At 41.3% G+C, this 21,946-nt stretch overlaps 1 protein-coding gene across 1 annotated transcript; it reads left to right on the top strand.

Moving 5' to 3' along the window:
* The first annotated feature begins 15,918 nt into the window (after window positions 1-15,918).
* Window positions 15,919-21,946, top strand: LOC117417523 (NSFL1 cofactor p47-like). The gene is made up of 9 exons (XM_034029676.3): window positions 15,919-16,059; window positions 17,285-17,382; window positions 17,581-17,655; window positions 18,460-18,625; window positions 19,162-19,257; window positions 19,498-19,607; window positions 20,042-20,179; window positions 20,713-20,877; window positions 21,639-21,946. The coding sequence occupies exons 1-9, from the start codon at window positions 15,958-15,960 to the stop codon at window positions 21,799-21,801; spliced, it is 1,113 nt and encodes a 370-aa protein (XP_033885567.1). The 5' UTR covers window positions 15,919-15,957; the 3' UTR covers window positions 21,802-21,946.

Genomic DNA, 21,946 nt, shown 5'->3' on the forward strand with positions numbered 1-21,946 from the left:
GTCACGGCTTCCTACTGCCACGAAATAGCAGGATGTTAAAATCCAGGAACTTTCACTGTGAGTCACGTGTTTGCTGAGGCTAGAGAACTCTCCCAGGGTCTGATCAGTAGCATACAGAGACAGCTAGTCTAGATCCCATGAAATCTTATGATATGTAATGCAAAAACGATAATACTATAAAAAGCATATATATATATCAAAAGGTAAATAATAATAATAATAATGTCATTCTATTTGTTTGCATGCTTTAATAAATTAAATAGACATTTTGGTCTCATTGGGATTGATATACCATGTTTGAACTAATTAAAGTTAGAAAACCTATCAAGCTGAACAGGCATGCGGGGTTATCTCTGCCTGGTCCACCTTCGTTCTTTTTTACATTCCTCCTGGAGGTCAGTTCCACCCATTGTTTTTAACTGTATGGGTCAGAGTCAGTGTAGGTGTACTTCTCAATCTTAGCAATAAAGCACATGTTGATTCCTGTGGAGGTCAATGAAGATCGATCCGTCATCGGAGTTCAGCAGTGGGTCACTGTCTAGGGGAATGTGGAATGCCAGGCAGCCAATGCTGTGATTTATGCCTTTATAGAATTGTCTTGCTGGTTTATATATACATATATTATTTTTCCTCTTTGTATCTGTGTCAGTGTGGGCCCGGTTGAACAATAGTTATTTAAAGGATTTATGATCATCAGTTAAAGGTTTGGTATTTGTGTAATCCTTCTGCCCAGAGTTTGTTCTCATGTATAAAATACTGTCTGTCCTTACTGAATGTTTAGAAAATAGAGATATTTATGACTAGGTCTAACACATACAACTAACACATGGGATGTATTGTCAAACTGTTTCTTCAAGTTTTTTAATTAACTTCTGTTTTTTAAAGGAGAAAATTCCATGTAAATGTGGAATTTTCCCACCCACGCAACATGACTAGCTGTAGCTAGAGCCATTGTTCACCAGCACCAATGCACTGGGATGAACACTGGAATGCAAACCAGGCTAATGCATGAACCCACCGTGTCACCTCCAGGAGCCCCCGTTAAGCCTTTCCTTTCCTGACGTCACTGCTAGAGGAGATGCTGTTGCTGAGAGATGAGAGCGTTTTGCAGCTGCCTGACACCTGCTTTACACCAGTCCCAGCTGTGCAGGCTGTGCTGGGGCTGTGCAGGGCTGTGCAGGGGCTGTGCAGGAGCTGTGCAGGGCTGTGCAGGGATGTGCAGGGGCTATTAAGGGCTGTGCAGGGATGTGCAGGGATGTGCAGGGGCTGTGCAGGAGTTGCTTTGCCAGGTCCCAGTGTTAGAAAGGCTTGCTACCTACCTGGTGACATCATCCCTCATTATAAAGGTGCAGCCCTGGAATGGGTCATTCTTTTTTTTTTTATTCAGGTTTTATGAAATGCAAATTTGAGATCAATGACAAGTGAACAAGAAAAACGCGACACACACATTATATTGAAATGATCATGCAAACACGGTTTTGCTAAATAACTTCGCATTCCCCTGTCATTTACTGGTTCCAGCCTAATGAATTGGATTTCCAAAGAGGCATACTGTGCACCACAGTAATATCCGAGTGTGTGTGAGTGCTGGGTTTGTGAAACCAAACCTGCGACCCTGTACTGTGGGATACTTTCTTTAGTCGTTCATTTCACACAATGCAGTGAGAGATAATTCATATCAAACAAGGTGGAAGAAGCTCTTTTTCTGAATACATGAGGTATTGCTCATACATTTGATCTATCAGAATTAGATCTATATTTGAGTTCCTTACATTCCCATTTCTTACTGTTCTGTATGGTGTCTCACTTCGGAGGTGTGACTCAGAGGGGTCTTGGGTAAGTGAGTCCCTGAATATATCATTTTAAGAAAGCTGTTCTGCTCCGTCACAAACTGAGTAGAATATCAATAGCTGCCAAGCTCTACTTTGCTAGGGGGGATCCCCATCATCACTGAGTGTCTGCAGAATGCATGCTGAGGTCGGAGGTCAGAGGGTCTCCCACTCCAGTGCAGGAGTGATGTGTGGGGGCTGACAGGGGCAGCTGGCACTGAGCAGTGTAGATACACTGAGGCAGGGGCTGAACTAGCAGCCGGTGTTTCTCTATGACTTGATCACTGCACTTCTCTGGTCATGATCAGCACTGGACAGTATCATTAGAGGAGACAAGTGTCTATACTTTACGTTTTGGGTGACCATATGGCTCCAGATTCACCTGGACAGTTCAGGTGACAACTGGACAACTCTCATCCCAATACGTTCAGTTACCTTTCTCCTTTCTTTAAGAGATGCATTGGGATGTGACTTAAAAAAAAAAAAACTGTACCAAACTTGAACCTAGAGACATGTGGTCAACCTACTTATGTGTATTTGTATGCGTGCTTGGGCATGTACTGTATACACCTACCTTTTGCGGACCACTGCACAGGAAAAGATACAGTGAGAAAAACCTTATTTTATTCCTAATGTTTTGTCAGATCTTAATGTGGGATTATAAAGTGGTGGTGAGCAGCAATTTGAACAGAATAGAAAAAGAACAAAGAAGGACAGGAGATGTCGCTTGCAGCTGTACAGCCGGTTCACTCGGACAGCGTCTTGTGTGCACTAATGAGACTGCCCCTCTTTTTAAAGAAAGATCTCCATCATAACTGCAGCTGATTGGGTGCCTGGTGAATTTCCAAGCCACTTTGTATGCTGCAGTCCAGATCTTTAACCACGGAGCTATATTGGTATTCAACTGCACTGCAGTTACACTGAGGAAATAAATACATGCAGTGAATAGAGTTAGCTGCTGGTCTGGCTAAGCACTGCTGTTCTTCGGGTTCAGGGCTTGTCCCCCTGGCTGCTATCTAGTGGGACAGCAGACAGTATTGACCCTAGGGAATCACAGGCGTGGTTTGGAAGAAGCACATCCATCCTAGTGCGCAAGCTGTTGGAAACTTATTTCCAAATGAAACTAGGACTATAATGTACAAGTTCCAGTCCACAGCTGCTGCTGTGCCTTTTGTGGCTTAATCAAGGCCGACTTGTCTGCATTGTTTAATAAAGAACAAAACCGAAAAAATAACTGCAGGCTATTTCCATAGGCGTAGTCCTTTTTATTGCACCAGGGTTTTGTGAATTACGCAAAATGCACATTCCATTCCCATAGCCACACGAATAAAAGTCTGGTGCTTTTTATGGTAAAAATATGGTAAACCACGGTACACCATGGTAAAGCCTGGTAAATACATAACACAAGCTTCAGTAAAACATGTTGAAATGCAAGAAGATTACTGCGCACCTTTTCCCATCCTGAAGTTTTAATGGCAAGTGCTTTCTGAACTAAAACAAACAACCATGAGAAATAATTTTCTTAGCGAACCAAAAAAAAAAAGAGATGTGTGCATTAAAACACCTTGACAATATGTTAAAGTTCTGACTCTAGAAGCACGTCAATGAGGAGAGCACAAGACCCTGCACGCACAGCACGTCACAGTGATTCATTCTGTTAACTGTGTCTCTTGCCTGGAACAGTACAGTGCTTTTATGAGCCATGCTTGTTAATGTATCCATTCGCTTTGATGATTCCTCTATTACCTGATGGACATTATGATAATAACAAGATGATACATAAGGAGTGTAATTAATGGCCTAACCACCCCACTGTGTACTTAGTAACCAAACCTGCTTAGCCTTGTTTTTGCTCTGAGCTCACAAGCACTGATAACTGTATGATGTTTATGCTGCAGTGGTCGGGTGAAGCTGCTATATGCGGTTAGTGTTTTAAAGCCCTACCCTCAACAGAAATCACTATTGGAGTTCTTCACTGAGAATTTCCGGTTATGAAATGACTGTCTGCACGTCACAGTAATAGCCGTGGAGAGAGTGAAGTGCTTATTTATTTTGGAGTCTATCATGAGTCTGTGGATAGATGTTGTCGTCATGGCTGCGTGGATGCCGGACGTTTCTAAGGTTGGAACAACCATTCTGGTCTCTCTTGGAAAAGAGCTGGAAATAAAGGCTATTCATGTATTATTCTTTTGATAAAGAAGGCGTAGTAATACACACAGAAACCTGAATTCATTCATACCTTGAATAGTACCGTGATGTAAATGATCTTTTTTTTAATCTAACTCTCAATTTCACTTTCACACATAGACTAGTCTTGGAGAGTCTCATATTACATTACGTTTCACTTTAACATTAAAAGTTTAAAAGACTTGTTTTTGGTACCATCTACAAATGATCAGTATTGCATATATATACACACACACACTGTATTGTACTAGGGTATGCCTTTCATCATTATAAACAGGGGAGTATTATAAACCCATTGGAGCCAGTGCATGTGTGATGTGAGAGACACTTTATTGGTAATCAATACGGCAGAGGTTAATGTCACAAAAGGGCAGAGAATAGGACAGTGAATTGAATGCCTCTGGGGATACTCCAGGTCTAGAGGGGAGAGGGGCTGGGTGAGTGCTCCTCTTCACCCTCATTGTCTCTGGGGATACTCCAGGTCTAGAGGGGAGAGGGGCTGGGTGATCGCTCCTCTTCACCCTCATTGTCTCTGGGGATACTCCAGGTCTAGAGGGGAGTGGGGCTGGGTGATCGCTCCTCTTCACCCTCATTGTCTCTGGGAATACTCCAGGTCTAGAGGGGAGAGGAGCTGGGTGATCGCTCCTCTTCACCCTCATTGTCTCTGGGGATACTCCAGGTCTAGAGGGGAGAGGGGCTGGGTGAGTGCTCCTCTTTATCCTCATTTTAAGATTAAAGAGATTAGAGCCGTAATCCATTATGGATTGAAAAATGAGACTGGAGATCTCAGCCCTGTCCAGCTCGCCAACCAAAACACATGATTGCACTTGAGAAGGGCAGCTAATCCCTAAATGGTATGATCTTAGGAAGTAGCAACACTCTGGACCCTACTGACGCATTTCTCATATCCATTAGAGGTAAGTGTTGCAGGGGGACGGGGGCTGTATTGAACATTGTTAGTTTTAAAGTCATCAGTGTGTGATGTCTGATACAGAAGTTACTCATTGGTTATATAAGTTTGTTAAGCAGTGAAGGGGAAGCACCTCGGCTGGGCTGATCACAAGAGTCACTGATCACTAGCCTGGCTGATTATCCATCTTTGCAGAGAATTGGTTTTAAATTGGCAGGCTCAGATCACTAGACCATCACATCTGTCACACTCACACAGCTCTTGCAGCTTGATAGCCTCATAGAAAACAGTATGAATTTTAGACTCTTTCAAAATTGTTAGCAACCTTCCGTTATTTTAGCAATTGTAGCGGGCTTACTAGACTTTGTGCTGGACATGACGTGGAGCCCAAATCTGCTGCAAGTGATTTAAATGTATTAAATGGATAAACAAATGTATAGCAATGTATGAAAGTGGTCCTTTCCATGGATGTCATGGTAAATATAAAACAAATATTACAATATAGAGATACCAGAAGATGTAGGAGACTTTCAACAACAAGATCAACCACATAGAAACGATGACGCTAACTGTCAACAATAACTGCTATTCTTTTTGAAAAACAGCAATGCTGAAAATTAATCTTTAACATCATCTACAACTTTGTCCTGTGAGATTTTTCCTGGCTCCAGAGGACATCAAAGTTTTATTAGTACCAGTATTGTCTGCCCAGCAGTGGGAAATAACATCTTGTTTCCTATGGCTATATGCATATAGGATTGCTGTAATATCCTGAAGTGCATTGTGAGTCACTGAGAGGTTAATAGAGTGCTCACGCACACACATCACAGTTACTGGTGTTGCTCATTCCACTCGCTCACTGTTTATTTTGATATATATCTTTTTTTAATTATAAACTGTCAGTAATGGCTTAACAAAACAAAACCCATCCATCAACTGTTATCTATATTAAAAACAACATCATTACTGGATGGCAGCTGTGCTCTTGTACATTACCCTCGCAGGCCAGACAAGGCCGCCTATTTAGCCAGCTGAGGCCCCCAGCAAAGAGGCTGGTTTCCATGGGGACAAGCACACTAAGCAGTGTATAAGTAGCTTCACCCTGGGGTGAATTCTAATCAGAGGTGCTCGTGTATGGCTATTGTCAATCTTTATTGCTTACTTCTGTTCCATAACCGTAAAAGTAAGTGAGTACAGTGCTTTACAGCCCTCCCAAAGCCCTCTTTTAGCAATATAAATGGTCTGTTACTTCCACCGCCCTCCTCACACACACTTTCTTCATTAAATTGCACTTGTTTATCGACGCATGTTGTCTTTGTCAAGCAGATGCTGAAGAATCACCGTGATCGCTTTCCCATTAGACGTTTGGTTTTCACTAATAAAAGAGCTGATAGAGCAGTAGGGAGCGGATCGCTGGCGTACCGTTAACTTATTTTGTTGTAAATGTTTCTGTTTTATTAGTCACACCAGCAGAGACAAGAAAGAGGAGCTTTTCTTTTCTACCAAGTGTCACTTTGCTCTGAAAGCAGAAACACGCCGGTATCTGAGTGCAGTAAGAAAACAAGTGAAAGCGTGTGGTTTAAACACAGTTTCTCAATACGTGACGTTTTTAATAATGGTTTTCTCTGAATGACACTGGCAATGGCACACTCCCTCAATATATCCTCCCTTGAAATACCTCAGCTGCTTAACTAATGAAAGATGTGAGTTCAGAGCAAGCAGGAGATCTGGCTTTGGATATTTTATTCAATCTCGCCACCACCCACCCTATTTTTTTTATCACTAGATCTTGTTTTGGAATGCAGACACTGAATGACTGGCTGGTGTTCATAGAATACTCCATGAATGTTCAAGGGGGGGGGGGGGGCAGTAGGGGGGGGGGCTGTGTTAATTTCACTCATGAGGAACCCACTCCCCTCCGCTCATGGAGTAGCCTCTATCCATGTGGGAGTATTTCTCTACCTGTGTGCATCTCTACTTTCAAATCGCTTTAATAACCAGACATCTGCCAATCCACTTACACTATCTCTTTGACCTGGGTAGGATGGATTTCATTCTAAATGCCAGAGCTCAATAGCGGTGACCATTGCGCTGGCTGGAATGTGCAGAACCAGTGGTAATAACTGGCATGTATGTGCTTGAGTACTTTCATTGTTTACATTGTTTTTCTGCCCCAGGTTAAGGTCTTGCCCAGTTTAAGGCTAAAAGCAAGCTTCAAATGAAGAATGTTGGTATGCAGACTTCTTCCATGGTTCTCGCTATGGTCTCTGCTTGTATTATTTAAGGCTGAAGTTTCCAGTTGTCGCAGAGATAGCAGTCTACATCAGAGGGAGGTCTATTCAGATCACTGATTAAACTGTCCAAGTGAAAACGCAGGGAGCTCAGAGGTGCGTTCCAGGATGTCAGCTCGTATACAGAGAGTCATTCAGGAGGACAGGAAGGGGGGCTGGTACAGCAAGCATTGACGCCCTTAAACAAAGAGGCAAGCTCAGGAAAATATGGCCAATTCGGAAAAGAAGTGCCACCAAATTGCCATCTAATAAGATTTTCCAAGGAAATGCAAAAGTTACAAAAGCACATGTAAACCAGGATACAGGTTAGGATGTAATTGTGGCGACTGAATAAGGAAGCGCTGCTTTAATAAATGAAATGATGTATTATTTGGCTTTGCCCTTGCCTACAACACAGCCTGCTCTCTTGTCCCGACCACAGATTATTTTTAGGTGACGTTGGTTGGGATTTTCAGCATGAATGCCACACTGCACTGAGGAGGTATGGAACACGGTGGGGTCTATTTTAATGATCTCAACAGCAGATCAATTCAATACAGGCGCCCTTAAGCTCTATATTAATCCAGACAGTATTTTGCGATCCACGTTAAAGCGTTAGGAATTTTAGGAATAGACCACAGTGACTGGATTTGGTCCCCATGGCATTCCTTATTCTTTTTTTTTCCCCTAATCAAGATGGATATCTCCCATTCGGAATGGCAGTCTGCCCCAGAGTATTCTTTCCTGACCTACATCGCAGTCAGTGTTGGTTGCGGATTTAACCCATCGCTTCCCAGTCAAACTAACATTAAAGCGCGCTTTATGTTGTCTTTCTCAATGTCTCTCACTGTGTCCTGTAGCTCCACTGGATCTGATGAACAGGGGCTGGTGCCTCCCACTTATTGCAAGCTCTTCTGTGATGCGATATTAATACCGACTTGACTTATCTGCCTTTTAAAGGGAATCACACACTAATGGAATCCCCTCTGTGGTGTAATTCAGCCACCCTGGAGTCCTTGAGCTGTCACACAATGCTGCTGGCTTAGAAACATGTGTTGGCAGCTGTACTAATGGCAAAATTACCCCAGATCTACAAAAGGATTTCTGTTAAAATCCTGTTTGCTTTTTTATGAGTAAACATATATTCATCATGACACACTCAAAATACATTCAACTTTTTTTTTTAAAAGAGTAAACATTTCTTTTTTAAACGGTAAACAGGGAAATAAATGAAACAGCTTTTCTACTGAACGGGTCTCTGGTATGCAACAAACGTCTAAGATCAAGCTACAACTTGTGCTCCCATATCAGCATTTCAGTATCTGTGTAGAAATGTATTGGGGAATCCATCAAAGTATAATGAAGGGTCTGTGTGAGTCATTCCATACACCCCAGGCAGTGTCCCTGTTGTCATACCCTTTACTAACAAATACACACATTACTCACTGGTGTTTCAGCATGTCTATGAGAGACAGACCAACTCAACCCAGGAGGTGTCATCAAGGCAAATGAGCATTTCAGAGGTAACCTCAGTGTTCATCCCTAACGCTATAAACACTCAAGAGATACTCGCTTGAACCAGTTTCAAATAAGATTACCTGAGAGCTTTGAAGTGCCCATTGTCAACCTGATTTAAGTTTCTTATGGGTTTACTTCACTGTGCAAAGTGTCTAGCAGGAGTAGTATTAGTGTAGGTGCTAATGATGGAATATTTCCTAGTAGTGAAAACAGGCTTGTAAGAAACAGGCTTGTAACCAGCAGGTCCCTGGTTCAAATCCCACCTCAGCCACTGACTCATTGTGTGACCCTGAGCAAGTCACTTAACTTCCTTGTGCTCCGTCTTTCGGGTGAGACGTAGTTGTAAGTGACTCTGCAGCTGATGCATAGTTCACACACCCTGGTCTCTCTAAGTCGCCTTGGATAAAGGTGTCTGCTAAATAAACAAATAATAATAGTGGGTTCAGGTCAAACTTTGGAAATCTGAGTTTGTTATCTGATCACTGATGGGCTGCCTGTAGAAGACACAGGTAATGTAATTCATTCTTTACAGGGGTAGCAATGTAAAGTGACTGTCCTGAGAGGAGCACACCCTGAGATGAACGCAGTCACTACTCTCGCCTGGAGGAGCAGTCTGGCTTTCAATATTATTTTGAACACAAAGGAGTGGTGGGTGGAGGTGGGGGTGTTCAGTTTGAAAGGTATTGCTCGGAAGTTATGACAAGGAACAAGGGAGATCGGCATCTCCCCAGCTGCTGTTTTCATTCACCTCAATTCAATTAGCTGGCAGTCGGGATTGATTTTACAATGGATTATCGTTCCACTTTCGCAGTATAAATTAAACAAAGCCTCTTTCTGTCTCGGATCGAGCGATATTGAATTGGATTGAAAGTTGTCTAATGTGACCGGGTGTTTCATTAAGAAAGGATGAGACCGTTATTAGCGTGAAGAATAAAATAAATATCATTGTCTATAAAATACATGAATAATCCGTGCCATACAGGTATGTGCATGTTTAGGTTTATTACAGCTGAGTCCGTTTTGCACGTCCTGGCTTTGTGACGTATCTGTTGACTCAGACAGAGAGGGTCTTGTATTATTCACCGCATGACGTGCTGTCGCACTGTGTATGTTGTTGTTTAGGTATTGAAGAAGGTAGCTAAGCGCAAAGTTTACATCAGAAATGAATGTTAGTAGAAGACACTTAACACATAGGCATGCATGAAGAAGCAAGGTGAAGCAAAGCATGGCAGAAAGCATGGAAGTATAATGAAACTAGAAAGTGCCTGGGGGGGAAGTGCTGCAGAATTTAAAGAATTTCCAGTTTAAAGTACAGGCCTAGTCTCTACTCTGTAGATACACTCCCACGTTTTGTAATGCCTGTATTTAGAACATAATTGCATGATTGGTAATGACTGCACTATAAAAATACTTTCACTTACCAACCTGTATTTAAAGTACTGTAGTCAGAGAACTGTGTGCAAACCATACGTATCAAATGCATCCTATAACCAAAAACACGTGCAACTCAAGCATCAATAGCTGTAATTTGAAGTGCAGCTGTGTGGCATTGTCATGGAAACAGTGTATAAATAAAAACATTCCCCATAAAACCATGAAGTGAATGAGTCCCTAACCAAATCATAGGAGTCACCCCCCCACCACCCCCACCCCTCCCCTCCACATTGCCAAAGGCTACTAAAGCAACGTCAGTCCCGCTCAGCCCAGCGCAGCTCTGACTCGCACCATGCACAATACTACGAGCACACACTACAATGTGAATGAAAGACAGTGGAAAGAAGATGAAATGGCCCTGGGAGTTCTAGCGGACTACGTGTGACAACAGAAAGACAATAGAAATATAGCATAATGTTTGTGTCCCTCAGCTTGGATTGGTTTCTTTATACTGGTGTTAGAATTTGATTTGGGGTGTTTTGAAGGGGTTGGGGTCCCCCAGAAGACCAATGAATAGTTTAATGTATAAAGTCATGTACGGAATACATGTGAAGCTGGCATGAAAGGGAGAGAGGGGTAAGTGAGCAGGAGAGGTACTAGGCTAAAGAGGTTTATATATATATATATATATATATATATATATATGGTTATATATGGTTATTTTTTAATTATCCTTGATGATCAAACAGGAACATGCACATCAAAAAATACAGATGCTGTCCCTCAAGAAATAATGAAGAGACTCACTCATACACATGTTAAACAGTAATGAAGTGTTTCAGAAAGCGAGGACACTATCAATATTAATAGAATGAGTCATTCTGGCAGTCTAATTACTGAAATAAGGGTGGGTTATGCAAGCACAGTTCAGAGGGTTCCTTAAAACCATTCAAATTAATTCTGATACAAGTCCAAGCCTTTCTGCTGTTACCTCCTCATTGAAGCACATTGTTCATGCTAATATGAATCATTACAATAATGAGCACACACCTTTCCCCTGTGGCCTTTTTCAACTCTGCAATTGGAAAAATTCAGGTTGGTTGTAGTTGTGTGCTTGCCGGGCAATTCATATTGTTAACTGTTATTAAAACTAATTATCAGACACAGCAGCTTTCAACTGGGACTTCATTAATGCTTAGGTAATATTGGATTTTAAATATAACTGGTAATTACCCTTCTAGAAATTCCACATAGTAAGAGCACAGCAAAGAGTCATAAAGCACAGTGAAAACATGGTAAAGCATAGGTAAGCACGGTAAAGCCCAGAGAGGTGTTGTAAAGCATATTGAAAAACATGCCAAACTATAGTAAATGAATAGTATAGCCATGGGAAAACTGCAAAGTGACCCTGCAAATTTACTGTGGTACACGTTGATAACGGTATTTTTTTTTTCTTCACAATTGCAGATGGAAATAATAATGATTGTCAGCACTTTTATTGGTTGCTACCAAATATAACAATCCTTGTATTTTAATGAGTCATAAACAGTTGCTAAGGAAACGGAAAGTTGTTAAGGAACCTAGGAAGTTGCTGGAACCCATGGCAGGTATTGTGGGTAAGTTAGAAGAGTACACTAGCCTAGTCTGCATCTTGGCAACACGGTGCTGTAATACACATTGGACGTGCTGTTAATGGGAGATACAGTACAAGACAAATAGCCACGCTCTCGCTAAGAAGCGATACTCTCATAGCTGGCCACTAGAAGGCAGCCTTTCTTGACGACTTGTTGGATGCGATCCAAATGAGACACACGGGAAGATAGTTTAGCATGGGTGGGGTGAGATGGGTGAGGAGGGTGTGGCACTGCTTAGCTCACTAGAAGAGTAACTACTTCATATGTCAGGCTGTGGGAGCTTCCAGCTCGGAGCATTCTTTAATTGTGACGCATTCCATTTGAGTTCTGTTCTTATAATATTGACTAGCGACTATTAAATGGCTACTATCAAAGAAAAGATGTATATTAGAAAATAGCTTTTTATTTGACCTGAGATTGTATACATACAATGGATAACTAAGCAGCTTGCAGCTGCCTGCCCTGGAGTGGTGGCACTGCACAGTGATCACTCTCAGTTACTGTTACTGGACAGCAAGCTGGAGGAGCAGCAGTCTGTCACAGACTGGGATGAGCTCTGCAGTCACTCGAGTGTTAAATTATTTATGCTGATCAGCCAAGTTCAAAGGCAGCAGGAATCACTTCACAATTAGACCAGCTTCAGAAATGCATTATTCCAGCTCATTGATTCCTTCTTCATTAGAAATCACTGCAGGGAAAGCCTGTATAATTGCCTGTATAATTATAATGTAACTGTGGAATGAAGAAATATAGCCAGTCGTGTCTTTGTGGTTAGGAGAGAACAAGACTGAGGTTTGGCAGAAAGAAAACAAACTGTTGTATGGTACGAAACCACTGCATATAAGAACTTGCAATTCCACATTGTTAATCCATTTATTTTGAAACATTAACCATTCTTTGTATTTCCTGCTTTCAGCTCTTAAAAAGCTCATTGCAATCCCAATGCAGAACCAAGGACTTCGGCTGATCAGAAAGGAGGTTTACCTGAAACATTCTCCTGTCAAACCAGGGCTTTAAAACGCATGCTTAACCGGTCGAATACTTCACAGCAGGAGTCTTAGCGCCATAAAGCAATCAGGGTTAAAACCTTAATATAACACCTAGAAGTCTGACACTTCAGGCAGGCAATAAATTACATGAACAGGACAAGCAGGCAAGAGCCATAAATGATTCCACTGTGTGCTATTTGATAAGGGGAGCGATATGATAAACCTGTGTCAATGTGCCACAGAAATGAAATGCCCTTTACAAGTAACTGCAGCAGCCCTGCAGTGTAACTGCAGTTAACACACAAGGGGAAATATTCAGCGCCTTTCATCATAAATGATGCCAGGGCACTTCACATAAAAAAGAATAAGGTACAGGGGTACTGTTGGAGGAGGAGCTGCTCTGGTTTTAACCTGACGTTCTGTCTTCTTAAAGGGAATCAGATAAAAACCCCACAGCACGTTTGCGACAAAGGGTAGGGATGAGAGCTTCCTGAAAAGCACAGGTCCAACTGGCCTGATGAAGTTCCCTCCTGCCATGGCTGAGTTCATTTAAAAAGGTCTTCACTTCCCTGTATAGCATGACATGACATTTCTGCAGATAGCTGCCGCATCTATCCTGAATGCATGTCTTTGAATCCAGATTGACTCGCGTTATATTTTCACTTCTGCATTATTCCATCTTATTTTTTCCCTTTCAAACTATTGCTTGAAGGAGCTCCTTCAGAGGTTCTGCATTTTAAAACAAATCATTCAGCACACGGTGTAGCAGTTTTCACAACGTATTCAGAAACGTTAGCGAATGTGCCTTCGGTTTTCGCTTGTTTCTTAGCATCAAACGTGGGAAAGAACAACTTCATAAAGAAATGTTAATGGCTTTAGTAATGTTTAGTAAGAAACAAAAACAATTGCATATCCAACTATGACTCTCACAATGCAAAATTATCTAAAAAAAACATCACATGCATTTTTTAAATTCCTTTGGCAGTTATATCTTTTGTACTTGTCAAGTGAAGCACACGCAGGCTCTAAATGAATTCTGTCACTTATTGTCCTAGGACTTATGAAGACTAATACAACACCCTGCTGCACTGTCCATTAACGAGAAAGCAGCTTTAGCTCACATTAACACGCTCCTTTCACAGACCCCTTTTTAGAATGTGTGACATCATCCTTAGTGGTCCCGCGTGTCTCTCAGACACTCCATTCAGGTGATTTGTTCACCAGAGGGCCTGTCTCCTGTCATGGACTTTATGGATATTTTTCATAAATCACTTTAAAAAACCATAAGGGCTTTGCATCACTCTCCTGTGCTAATGTCATTTCTGATTAAAACCGCGCCCTAGCTATTTTTTAAAAAGAAACTCCAATCTCCCTTCACTGCAAACTACAGGTCTCTCTCCATATACAGTACCACCACTTTCCCCAAACTACCACGTCGTGCATTAACCTGTAGAAAACTGTGTGAAAACTGGTTGCATGAACTCAATTGCCCTAGTGGTGATAACAAATCTGGATGAATGATTATTATAATAATACCCATACATATTAAATCTATGTAATCTCAATTTTGCAATATGTGGGCTATCCTGGTGCCTGTGCGGCTAGAAGATAACTGGATTGTTTTTGTAGACAGGCGGGAGTGTGAGCATACTTTTCCACTAGAAGAAGTGCCAGGAGAAGGGGGCTTGCCATATAAGGAGACTGCCCTCTTGTGGAAAAAACTGGTCACTCTTCTGTAAACCTCCTGCAGCAGCTTAACATAGTTGAACTGATTATTCAGCAGACTCCCAGTGCATAGCAGTTTGATCCATTCCTGGTTTTACTATGTTTAGTAAATAGAGTTTAATAAGACACACCTGAGCTTGTTACATACACACTGTTGCTAATCAATCCTTTATTAAAACCTGGAATGGGTGAAACTGCTATGCAACAGGAGTCTTATTTCCATCTGTGAGGATAATGCTGGGAGACATACCTCCAGTTGAAATGAAGCCTTCTGTAACTGAACACTAAAGACCACTAACGTTGTGGCACCCAGCTTTTAACTGAAGGATAAAACTGTCGAGACTTGACAATTGTGTGGTTCAAAAAGATTACACCAACACACAAATATTGAGGATTTGAGAAATATGGGAACTTTGCTAGGTTATCAGACTTTTTCAGTGTTAAGTTATGCTATTAATGCTGAGCGCTTGCTATGTCATGATCTAAATATTTCTTAAAGATGACTCAGTCTAATCACAATGCTGTAAGAGGGCTATTAGCACAGTAAAGTAAACTCCCATTCATCAGATAAATGATACTTGAAATGTTCCCACGGGTTCAGCAAGATACTTTGCAACCACTGGAATGCAGACCCACCCACAGCAGACTCGAAATAACAATGCCATTGTCTGCCAGCTGAAAAATGAAATGCTCAATATGTCATGTGGTGTGAGAAGACAAGCATGACACTTGTAGAAACTGGAATAACCACAGTGGTTTAAGCAGGGCTTTGTGACAGTGCAGGGTGGTGCTGAGAGCAGGTACACTGGAGCTTGCAAAACTGCCTGCCCACTTGTTTGAAGGTTTGTGTGTTTCCCCCTGGACGTGTATTATTGTTGATTATAATACCTTCCATACTGTACCATGGAGCTAGGGTTACCATATGACCCCATGTAGACTGGGACAGTTCAGGCTTTTCAACTCACATCGCAATGCATTCTGGTACGTGTTACCTGTTTCACAGCAGGACTACGCTTACCAGAATGCACTGGGGTGTGAGTTAAAGACTCTGAACTGTCCCAACTGTCCTAGTGTACCCAGAGTCATATGGCAACCTTACTTGGGACCAGCAGTTGAAATATTACCACATTGCATGATTTCCCACACAGGCCTGCAAGCAACATGGCAGCCACACATAGAACTACAACACCCGGCATGCACTGCACCACCACCAACAACAAAAACATTGGAGATTTCGATGTATTAATTTTTCCATTGCAATGTTGAATATTCTAGTTTAGTTTTTCTTTATATGTCACCAAGGAATATTTATGTCTACATTTATATCTAGTGCTTTTTTGAAAGATAAAAATAATAATAATAATAATAATCAGCAACACAGGTAATGTTAAATGAAGGAACTGTAGATCTCGCGTATCCTGTTTCCCACCAGATCTTTTCTCTGTTGTGCCTCTCAGGCGGAACCTTAGTCATGTGGTAAGTGTTTCCCCGCCGGCTCGACTCACTTTGTGTAGCTCCAAAATGGCTGATCAGGAGGTGGCTGTGAGAGAGTTTGTTGCGGTGACAGATGTTGACGAGGAGCGGGCCCGGTTCTTCCTGGAGTCTGCCGGCTGGGATCTGCAGGTAACGCTCATCGCCGAGAGTGAAAACCACGACAGAGGCGATCGCGTTGTCAGAAAAACGATGGCAGCAGACCAAAGTGTCGCAGCCGGGGTTCAAAGCATCTGAACGAGCAGGCGAAGCTGAGCGTGACTCACCGGGAATCATGCAAAGTCATTGCTTTAGTTTCTGTCTATTAAATAAAACGAGTCCTAATAACTGTCAGAAATGAGTTTTAACCTTCTGAAGTATTTTAGGCGAATGAAGACTTGAAGCGCGAAGTAAACAGCCGCCTGTCGTTGTTGTATTTTTTTGTGGGCCAGAAAGTGAATAGGTACCGGTATTTAACTGTTACAGTGTTATAATTAAACTTAGTCATCAACATTTAAGAAACCCCAACGCAGCCCACACCTGCTGTTGGTTTCTCCAGTCCCCAAGGCTTTTATTGTGTTACTTGCAACAGAAATGATTCATTACCAGAGATGACTGCACAGCATTGTTGTTTAAACAGTGCCTCTTCGCTTTCAGGGACAGTCGACACATACAGTATTTATCAAGATTTCAGACGTCATAAAACATTGCTTATGTAGTTTTAGTTTCGCTTTTATTACAAAATTTTTCTCGCTAAAACCCCCGAACCACACTTTGCACATCGTTAAACTACCATAAATAAAGTTCACACACAGTCGTCTAATTTGTAAGACATTACAAAAGTACCATAATAATTAAAATATAACGGCCGTTAAAATCACATTGAAAGTAACAGACAGTTTGGCATGTGATGTAAATAAGTACAGAAAAAGCCTATTGCTGTAAATGGACGAGGCTTTGTTCTGCTGTACACTTTGTCAAAATTAACAATACACACAAACATTTGAATAAGGGGGATGTATGTAATAATACTCTTTAAAGGTGCTTGATCAGTAATATTTTGACCTGCCTTAATGCAGATCACATATTCACACAGATTTAACTATGCTAATATAGCCTTCAATCTGAAGGTTTGCTTGCATTTATTTTAAATTAAAAAAAAAAAAATTAATGAATTCTGCAAAATAGCAGTATTGTGAATACTTTGATTTCTTGTCAGTAATTTATTGGAAAATGTGGTGTTGTAACTCTCTTTGCATATCTGGGATGTTTCCTTTTGTACATGTATTTGAAGTGATGTCATTGACTTTGATCAGTTTCACTCTGGTTTGGTATAACACTATAAATAATTGGCTCTCCCTTGGGCTGTCTGTTTCAGCTTGCACTGGCCAGCTTTTTTGAAGATGGTGCTGATGACGATATTGTAACTCTTCCACCTCCAGAACCCAGCGCTGTACCCAGGCCGACTGCCCCTAGGTAATGGCAGCTGTCACTCAATGCCTTGGAATTCCGGAATGGGTATTTATGACTGATATCCAGTGTCCTGACCTTATTCAAATTAAGTCATGCATAAACTTAAAAGGCAAACAATGGGAGCTCAGTGTTGATAAACTGCAAGATTATTGAGAGGAGAGGGGAAGAATTTTTTTATAACAATTTTTAACTTTATTTCAGCGAACACAGAGTGACTTCCTTCAGAGAGCTAATGCAGGAGGAAGAGGAGGAAAGCGATGAAGAGGAGGGCCAACGGTCAGTGCCCTGTTGAATTCAAATCCAATCAAGGCGCCTGGTTTTGCAGTACACACAGCTGGGCTCTAATACTACATTCTCTGTAGGGAGGAGCAGCTTTTACCCAACCTAGTCATTAGTGTTGCCAGCAATCTGCAGAACTGTTCATTCAAGTGCAGTTTGTATGCACAGTAAAATGCATTGACTATTATTTGTGTTGGAGAGGATTAATTTGTAACGAGTAGTTCTGGAAAGAATTAGCTGATGGCAGCATCTATGTAGTAAGGTTAACCCATTGTGGACAAGTGTTGTATCAGCAAAAGATATTGAAATACACATTGTGTTTTTTTTTTTTTTTTAAATGAACTGAGGAGGTAAATGATTTGTTTCTTGCCATGATAAAAACAAGCCTGCCCCACTACACACTGTACTTTATATTGTAAATAAAACATAAGGAAGAGAACGGGTGATTTAACTGCCAAAATACCAAGTGATAAAATATTCCTCGCAGTTCAAATGTTTTAGATTTTTTTCCAAATATACACCATTGTTAAATTTTCCAGAAATTGTTTGTTTTAAAGTTGTCAGTACTGAAATAATGTCCTTTGTGTGTGTGTGCGGTATGATTCTGTTACTCTAGTCAACTGGTTTTCTATATAAAATAATTTTCACATTCTAGCATGATGTGGCTGTGCTGCAGTTAGCCTGTCTGTGGAATCAAACAGCGTAGCTGCTGAAGTGTTGAATTAATAACTACGCCTTCTCTTGTCTTTCAGTAGACAACATGTAAATGCCTAATCTGTTGCATTTATTTTTCACTCGCAGGTTTTATGCTGGAGGGTCAGAAAGAAGTGGGCAGCAAATTGTTGGCCCCCCCAAAAAGAAGAGCTCGAATGAGGTGGTGGAGGACTTGTTTAAAGGAGCGAAGGAGCATGGGGCTGTCCCTGTGGACAGAGCATCGAAAGGTCCTGGAGAATCCAGCAAAGGACGAGTAGGGAGACCTTTTATCTGTTTATTATTTGAAATGTTCCCTCGCTGGACTGATAAGGGGGTGTTCCTGGAAACAGCAGGGTTTTATTGACTGTATCTATGATGAGACAGACGCATACACAATCGCAGGTACCAGTAGTGCATCCGCCATCATTTGAGTTTGGATTAAGTAAAAGGGAATCGTAGAACTAGTTTATCTGGAAACAAAATAAATAGTAGTTTTTGATATGTCAAAAAAAATTATAGAAGTCCAAAAACTACCGAGTTCACAGTCATGTTTTGTTTCTGTACTACTGTATTCTGGTTAGTCCAAAAAACAAAAACAAAAAAAACTGCTGTCAATCAGTTGTAATTCACAGATCGCCATGTTTTTTTTTGGTTGGGTTTAGTGGCTACCCATATTGTGTACTTGCATATATCACTTAAAAATTGCTTTTTTTCTGAAGAGAGATCTTGTCACATGCTCTACAGTTTCTCATTTGTCTTTGCGTTCTCAGAATATACAGTGCATGGGATTTATTCCATTGTGTTTTGCAGGTTTTTGGTGGAGGTGGCTATCGTCTTGGTGCAACTCCAGAGGAGCAGTCTGCCTATGTAACGGCGCAGAAGCGATCCACAGAGCCAGCACAAGATGTGAGTAATTCTGAAATGGGTCGTTTGCATACATACCGTAACTCCAAGCTGAAAATAAGTTAACTAAAACTCTTGTGTATCATCCGGAACAATTTCCAAATACATTATTTTTACAATTGTATTAATTGAAATATTTGTCAAGTTTTTGAAGCATATTCTGGTCATCTTAAATGGGATTGAAATGCAGTGCTGAGAAATGCATTCTCATGTTGAGCTGTCGTTGTCGCTTCATTTCTACAGGTTCACGTGGTTCTGAAACTGTGGAAGAGTGGATTTAGTTTAGATGATGGAGAGTTGAGGAATTACTCTGACCCGGGGAATGCTCAGTTTTTGGAGTCCATCAGGAGAGGGTAAGGGAATGTTTAGTCCATATTGTTTGTATCTGAAGCACTCTTAATCAAATCCAAGTGCATTTATTTAACCAGGATAGAACACTTGAGAGATCTAAATTCCAAGGGGGTCCTAACAAAAGAAGGCAGCAAGAAAAGAGACAAATCATTCAAACTGGACAAAAACTCTTAAAACAATCATTAAAAACACTAATACAAAAATAAAAGCTTGAAAAATAAAACCATTCCAATTTACCTGATCCTGGTCATAGTCAGTATTTACAGAATTTGCAACCCTGGTCAGATTCTAAAGTAAATATTTCTGAGTGATTTAAAGGTATTGTGAAGAAGCTGTTTTTATGTTCGTAGGCGATGAATTCCAAAGATGAGATGCTTGATATACAAAGGCACATGTTAGATCTCAATTTAGGGATTTTAAAATGTGTCTTTCCCAGTGAGATTCCCATGGAGCTGCGGAGGCTGTCGCGCAGCGGGCAGGTGAATCTGGACATGGAGGACCACAGGGATGAAGATTTCTCAAAGCCTAAAACTTCTTTCAGGGCTTTCACTGGAGAGGGGCAGAAGCTCGGAAGGTAAGCAGAGTCAGTTATCTTCCCCAAGCATGATATTGATATTGTATTTAATATTGATGACCCAAATGAAATGAAACACCTTGTCCACATTGACAACCTGGGCCATATTCACAAAGCATTTAACACCATTCCTGTATACTTTAAAAAAAAAAAAAACGATGCATCCGTAGCACAGTACTGAACGCTTTAATATGGCCCCTGTGGTGAGTTAACCTGGCACCCAGGCCCAAGATCACTGTTAGTCCTGTGCTTCTATAACAGCTTGCTGATATATGTGCTGGTTGTTTGAATCAACTTCTTGAAAATGTAACTTTTAAGACCTCAATTAGATATCATCACCAAAATTTGAATTGCTTGGCAATTATTTGAATCTGGCCACTAGATGGCATGTGTACTGTGCAAATGAATTGAAGATAACACTTTTTTTTAAAACACCCACATTTTGTAAGCCGTAGTTTGGTTCCTATGTTTTGCACTGCCTGTGTTCTGTCTTGTGTACCGGATGTTTTAAAGCTTGTGTTTTGTGTGTCCAGTGTCGCTCCCCAGCTCGTGGGCGCAGGCTCTAAATCCCAACAGGAAACTGATGAAGCCCAGGCTAGCTCCTCCATGGCAGTGAATGAATCCGAGGCCACCACCAACATCCAGATCAGGCTCGCCGATGGGGGGCGCCTGGTCCAGAGGTTCAACCACACTCACAGGTCTGCAGATAGAGACAAAGTGCCCCGCTAAGGACAGGAAAGAACCAAACATTTATTGTTTGATCCTGACATCTTTTTATTTGTTTCAGTGAGTCAGTTAAAGGTAGCATCCAGAAATACAGTTACTTTGCACTCTTGATTAGACTGCATCTACTGTATATTTGACCCATATATTTGACAAATGTATCCTTCACATTGCTCGATAAATCCTCATGTTGGGTAGTTTTTAATTCCATGCTCCCTGGCAAAGGGTACAGTTTCTGTTCCCAGATCAGGGAATGTTAGAACTGGATTGACTGACGGCTGCCTGGGATTTCTCCTCATTCCTTCTCTCTTGTGTAACTGCTTTCCTGGATTCTACCTTTCTCTGACAGACTGACTGACAGGCATTTTTCCAAGTTAATTTCACTCTCACAGATCTACCTTATTTTCTAACTTATTTGTAAGTCCTGCATTTCCCCTCCCCTGCCTATGTGACCTGTTCACACTTCTAAAATGCTAATGTCTAATACGTCTAGAACCAGCACAAGCTTGTTCCTCTTTGAAGACACTTGCACCCTGTGGTTATGAGAATGTGACAGTTCGTTTTAGCATCGAAGATCTTGAGAAATGTTTTCCGGTTAGATGTATTTGTGTGGTGTTGTTTTTTTTTTTTTGTTTTTTTTTTGTGATGTATGTGAAGGTTTTTCTCAGAAAGGAATTTACCTACGAGGGAGGAAGTGATAGATAACATCGTCCCTCTTTTTCTGTGTATTTTACAGGGTGTCGGATGTCCGCCAGTTCATCCTTGGTGCCCGTCCTTCCATGGCTGCAGCTGAATTTGTTCTAATGACCACATTTCCTAACAAAGAGTTAGCGGACGAGAGCCAGACCTTGAAAGATGCAAACCTTCTCAACGCTGTGATTGTACAACGGTTGAAGTGATAGGACCCCACCCCTTCCCAGCCTGTGTAAATATGACCAGAGGAAACTCTCACTGGACTTTGTGTAGAATAGTTCACCGGCTGGGGGTGAACTGCGGGACATAACAATAAAAAGAATAAGAAATAATAAAGGCTTTTTAAAGAAA

The sequence above is a fragment of the Acipenser ruthenus genome, chromosome 18, assembly GCF_902713425.1.
Source record: "Acipenser ruthenus chromosome 18, fAciRut3.2 maternal haplotype, whole genome shotgun sequence".
Lineage (NCBI taxonomy): Eukaryota > Metazoa > Chordata > Actinopteri > Acipenseriformes > Acipenseridae > Acipenser > Acipenser ruthenus.